At 34.1% G+C, this 6,000-nt stretch overlaps 2 protein-coding genes across 2 annotated transcripts in view; both read left to right on the forward strand.

The window, feature by feature from the left end:
- Positions 1 to 1,948, forward strand: part of si:dkey-225n22.4 (collagen alpha-1(XXI) chain) — a 51,499-nt gene extending 49,551 nt beyond the window's left edge. Inside the window, exon 29 of the mRNA XM_053494903.1 lies at positions 835 to 1,948. Coding sequence (XP_053350878.1) covers positions 835 to 1,025 — 191 coding nt within the window. The 3' untranslated portion in view covers positions 1,026 to 1,948. The remainder of the gene's footprint in view (positions 1 to 834) is intronic.
- Positions 1,949 to 2,183: 235 nt separating this feature from the next.
- LOC128520701 (C-C chemokine receptor type 3-like) lies at positions 2,184 to 3,542 on the forward strand. The gene is made up of 2 exons (XM_053495056.1): positions 2,184 to 2,290; positions 2,386 to 3,542. The coding sequence occupies exon 2, from the start codon at positions 2,398 to 2,400 to the stop codon at positions 3,388 to 3,390; it is 993 nt and encodes a 330-aa protein (XP_053351031.1). The 5' UTR covers positions 2,184 to 2,290; positions 2,386 to 2,397; the 3' UTR covers positions 3,391 to 3,542.
- Positions 3,543 to 6,000: the final 2,458 nt, after the last annotated feature.

Here is a 6,000-nt window from a genome sequence, read left to right on the forward strand (position 1 = left end):
GCACAAGACTGGGCATAATGTGTTGATCTGTGTGTGTGTGTGTGTGTGTGTGTATACATGCCACACTACACCACAAGAGCAAAAACATCCACCACAACAACAACATTCAGGATTTTATATTTTGCTGCTAACAAAGTATTGCATTTATTTTAATTTTAGATTGGTCATAATAAACTGACAATTTATCACCACTATTCAGTTATAACTGTTATAGTGGTCCTAAGTACTAGACTACATACATCAGAAATGACTGGATATGATATTTTGTCCTCTTTTTTTAGCTAGCTAACTGAACATAAGAAGGATTCTCTGCAGGTGGGAATATGAGCAGAATTTTGGCCTATTTTTCACATATCACATCCCCTCTCACACTGCTCCACCCACAGCACAAATGTGTTTATTTACAACCATGGGAGAAGCAACAATTAATAGGGGACAATCCTCAGTAACATTTACATGCATGATGAGTTTTTTTTCCAACATTTCTGTAATATTAGGGAAATAGCAAAATTATTTCTATTGTATTTTTAGAGATGCAGACAATGTAGTCACATCCAAAACTAAATACTACCATACTAAATAACTTGCCAATATTCCCTTGATGCCATACTTAATGCCAGACGTACTACCAAAATTCTGTACATTCTTTCAGAATGTGTGCACTTGCAGATGAGAATTTAATTTACAGTACAATAATGGTTAATTACACTTGAACTTCCATAAACCTAAAACAAATAAAAATAAATGCATACTCATTAAACTATTAGCTGTATTAGTTAATACTATTTATATTACTTTATTCAGTCCTGTTTCATTTGGTTCTTGCAACAACAGGGATCCAGGGTTCACATGGTATTGATGGAATTGGATTACCTGGACCTTCAGGACCACCAGGCAAATCTGGATCTCCAGGTCTTCCAGGCAAGCGCGGTGCCCCAGGGCCAGCTGGAGTATGTGACATGTCCATCTGCTACCAGGCCTACAACCTCAGGGAACAGCACTACAGCAAAGGCCCGAACTTTTGACACAAACACTCACACCTTCTCACACATAAAGAGTATAGATAAAAAGTATCTCCAGTATCTCCAAGTATCTGGACAGTGCATTTTCTTTATGTAATGGCATTTAGGAGAGCAATTATAACTGACTGAAACCAATTGTACATGAATGGCCTTTTCATGTAGTAATACTGTACGGACAGTGGCATGCAAAGAACTTTACAGAAGAACTTATATTGCTGACTGATATGAAGAGCATTATTTTTTATGTGACTCACAAATGGAGACAATATTTTGTGGTCACTCACATAATAACCTCAAATGAAACACATGATAACTTGACTGAAGTGTCACTGTACTTTAAGCAAAAAAAAATTTGACCTCTTAAAAGACAAATATCAAAAATCTGGTACACACTTGCACTGCCCAAAAGAAGCTACCTCCATGTAAACATTTATTATACAAGACAAACAGATATGCATCATAATAGAAGTATTTAATCATTTTATAAAATAATGATGTATTCAAATTGCTGCTTATATTTAAATGTCTTCATTATTCATTTAAGTTGTGTCCTAGCACAGTTTTATTCAAAATGTATTTAAATGTTGACAAATGTAATTCATTCCATGTATTCTTATTGACTTGAATAAGTGACTGAAGAGTAAATACACATTGTTTTGATTAGTTTACAGATTATAAAACTTTAGAAGAAAAAAGAAAAATCCATGTAGTACCTAAAGGGTACTTTAGTTTTTTTTCTTAGAGGAAACCTTAAACATTCTTAAACTCTCTTCACTAAGAATTTATTATTTTATGTAACATTTTATATTTTAGTAAGCTATGAACATTTAAACTAACAAAGAACCCATTTTTTATGGTTCTAGGCTGGTCAAACTAAATGTTTTCATCAAGAGCTGTATTTATTTTCCTATTTGTCATGCATTCTTGCCTTATCTGAGTTGATTAAATTTTTTTGTCCTGTTAAGTATGCATGTCTTTTGTCAGTTTTGAGGTTTCTCAAATAAATTACTGTACATGTGTTGTGCAATCAATACATATTTAAAATGTTAGTAGTAGTTTAGGCTAGTACTTGTGAAATATTTTTGAGGAAGCAGACGATGATGCATGGACTGAGTCAAAATTATCACACGCACTCAAACACATCTACATGCACCATAGTTCTAGTTAGCCTCATACTCACCGAGCTTTAGTTGGTCTAGTTCTTTATCCAAAAGCAGCCTTGTTTTTTGCAACAAAGGCAGTTTATCAGACAGAATCATTTTTCACCGGTAAGTTTTAATATATTTTTTAATAATCTTACATCTGATTTGATGCTGTTAATATAATAACTTTACATCACTTTAGCTGTTGCTATTCATAACAGGTTTCATGCAATATGGACAACTTTGAAACATCAACCATGTTTGACTACGATGACTACAATTCCTCAATGACTTATGTGCCGCCATGTAAAATGACAGGAATAACTAATTTTAGTACACATTTATTGCCACCATTCTACATCGTCATATTCATTGTCAGTGTGCTGGGCAACGGATTGGTTCTATATATCCTATTCAAGTTTGAAAAGCTCAACACAGTCACTAATATATTCCTTATTAACCTGGTGGCTTCTGATCTGGTTTTTACCTTTGGCCTCCCATTTCAAGCCGTGTACCATAACTCGGAGTGGTCGTTTGGTCAGGTCGGATGCAAGCTGATGAACGGCACCTACCACCTTGGCTTCTACAGTTCTGTCTTCTTTCTCACTCTCATGACTTTTGACCGTTACCTGGCAGTGGTCCATGCCGTCACTGCTGCAAAGTGGAGGCAGAGCTGGTATGCATACATCTCAGCCACTGTTGTGTGGATTGTTTGTGGCCTCACTAGTCTGGAAACCTTCATCAATCATGTGATAACACAAGACATTGTTCAGGGATTAACGTGTACTGAGATAGCTGACCCTCAATATAGGATAATGGGCACTTATTCCCAAGTTGCACTGTTTTTCATCTTCCCCTTAGTTGTTTTCTTATACTGCTACATAAGGATCGGTTTGAGAGTTCTCTCAACTCGAATGAGGAGCAAACAAAGACCCCTGAAGCTAATCTTTACCATTGTGGTTCTATTTTTCATGTGCTGGACCCCATACAATGTCATATTACTGATGAAAGAAAATGATAACAGTGACCCTTGTGATTACAGTCTTGTCTATCTGCAGTATGTCACTCACTGCATTGCTAATTTATACTTCTGTATCAACCCTGTATTTTATACTCTGTTGGGAAGAAAATTCCAAAATTATGTGCGCCGCTTGTTAGTTGATCAGGTACCGTGTTTAAAGTATCATCTGCATGTCAATGAGGGCAGCAGATCATTCTCTAGATGAATGCTAAAAGTTTCTGGGAGAGTAAAGGTGAGAAATATAACATGTTAAAGTGTCAAAAATATCCTGAAAAAATTAGTTAATTATGACAGATTATTTCAAAACATGTAGTGTATGATAAAGCAACAAAATGTTTGCTTTTTACTGTACAATATTAATGACACTTTTTAAATAGTCTGTTACTATAGAGTTCCTGTTTCTTCACATGGTTTGCACGACAGTGCTCTATAGAGCTAAATGTATAATCATTTTCCCTGTTTTCACACATGCATTTTATTTAATTTTTCCCCTAAGAATTGGCAAAACAATGCATCTCTACAATTCACATTCAAAACAAACTAATTTTAAGTTTGGTTTTCAAACTGTTTGCAACAGACTGCCTAATTCTTATAATAATAATAATAATAATAATAATAATAATAATAATAATAATTATTATTATTATTATTATTATTTATTATTATTATTATTATTATTATTATTTTTTTTTTTTCTCTAAAAGGCTTCGGTGTAAACACTATGTAATATGAAGAAACATGCCAACATGAAGTCACCTTCCCTCTTATAATATTTGCTAATTTTTGTCTACACAGAAGACATAGAACAATTTCTGAAACAGTTAGATTTTTTCCCCTTGTTTCTAGCATGTATTATGCACAATTGTGTTTGTAATTGCATGTTTTACAATGCTTCTACTAACCAAAATTTTACAGTTGTAATTTTGTTATAATAGCTGTGTGTTTGTACAGGGACATAGAGAAAGACTGAGAAAGAGAGAAAGAGAGAGAGATGAAAAAGAAAATAACTAATGCTTGCTCAGAATTGCTAAAATGTCTATGCATAAGGTAATGTCACACATTGCACATGAATGGAGCTCTGAGTAGGCTGAGAATAATTCATTAAATAACTTATTATTATGAAAATGTCTGCCAGTTAAAAAGATATGTAAGTTACTAGAAACCACCTCATCTTTTAAAACTTAAAGAAATATTTGAGAAAGGGATGCAGGCCTGTAGACGAATGATGAGGTTTTTCAAACATCAATATCAAGCTCTATGCAGAGGCGAACGTTTAAATTTATACATAGGATATATCTCATTCCATTAATTCCAGCAAAAAACATACTCTAAAATATGGATCTCAGTTGCGTTTCAAATGCAAATCAGAAACATTAACACTGATGCATACTGTATATTATGGGACTGTAGGAAAAACTGTTAAATATTTTGGAAAAGGCTGGTTAAAAAATATCGTTGTCTCCACCTATATATTTGTTAAACTGTAAAACATTGTTAGAATTTACTCCTGACTTTTACTGTTTACTGAATTTACTCCTTAATTTGGAAAATCCGATCTATTCTGGTGGGTGTGGTTCCCTTTTATGGAACTTAATTTACAAGTTTAGGCCCGATGGATGGGGGAGTGAGGTGGGGTGTTCTTTCTCTTGCCTTTGGATTGTCTTGCCCTTTAGTTTTTTATGGTTACTCCTTTATATTACATTGTATATGCCTGCATGTTTGCTGAGTGTGACATTTGTATAGTAATCTGAAACCAATAAAAATATACTACTAATAAATAGATATGTAAATGCCTTTGATTTGCTGATTTGCTGATCCATGTTGTGCTAGTCAGTATTTGGCTGCTAAATCAAACACAGACAGTGATTGTGTGGGGTCATAAATGTACAATTTCATTAATTAAAAAAAAAAGAACAGCAAAGAGAAAAAAGTTAAAATGTTACTTTAGCCTTGTAAGGTATAAATCCAGTTAATTGTAGATTTGGGACATCGTAGAAGCATGTTTGGGATCAGGAAAAAATTATGTACATACACTACAGGACAAAGGTTTGGACACAGCTTCTAATTCCATTGTCTAAATCTTTCCTGATTTTTCTTTCTTTCCACATTGTAAAACAATAATGAAGCTTTTGAAAATTTGCAATAATGTCCTTTAAACAGTTGATATTGCGATGTGGCTGCTACTTATTCTCTGTAAAGCCATCATAACGGCTCTAATCTAAGGTGCTGTTTGTTAATTGGTGGCTGTTAATTCTAAATGAACTTCTCCTCTGCAGCAGAGATAAGGTTTTTCATCATGATGCTTGATGGGTTTTATAAATGCCCCAGACAGTACAGTTCTTGCAATAATTATTTCGAAATGGCTGACCTCTGTGTCTTAAAATAACTGACTGTTGCTGTTTTTGTTGTTACATAATTACTAATTCCATGTGTTATTTCATGGTTTTAAAACCCCCAGTATTGTTGGAGAATGTAGAAACAAAAACAAAGAAATTCGCAGGTGACTAACAAACTTTTGGTCTTGTCTTCCACAGCTAGTTTCATTATGGTGCTTGATGGGCTTTTGCAAATGCAATGAACAATACACTTTTTGCAGGAACTTTTTCAGAACAGGTGACCTTCATGTCCTGTTTTTTTTTCCGTTCTCACCAATTTCCTCTCGCCTTAGTAACGATAAACTCTGGCTATATGTGAATGAGCATGTTTGTTTGTCAGGAAAATGTCATACAGTAGCTATTTAAAATCTCTATGGCCTGTGCGGCCATTTTTGAATATAATGCAAAACAAGTTGCTACAGGTTTGACTGATCCAAACA

The sequence above is a fragment of the Clarias gariepinus genome, chromosome 4 (assembly GCF_024256425.1).
Source record: "Clarias gariepinus isolate MV-2021 ecotype Netherlands chromosome 4, CGAR_prim_01v2, whole genome shotgun sequence".
Taxonomy (NCBI): domain Eukaryota; kingdom Metazoa; phylum Chordata; class Actinopteri; order Siluriformes; family Clariidae; genus Clarias; species Clarias gariepinus.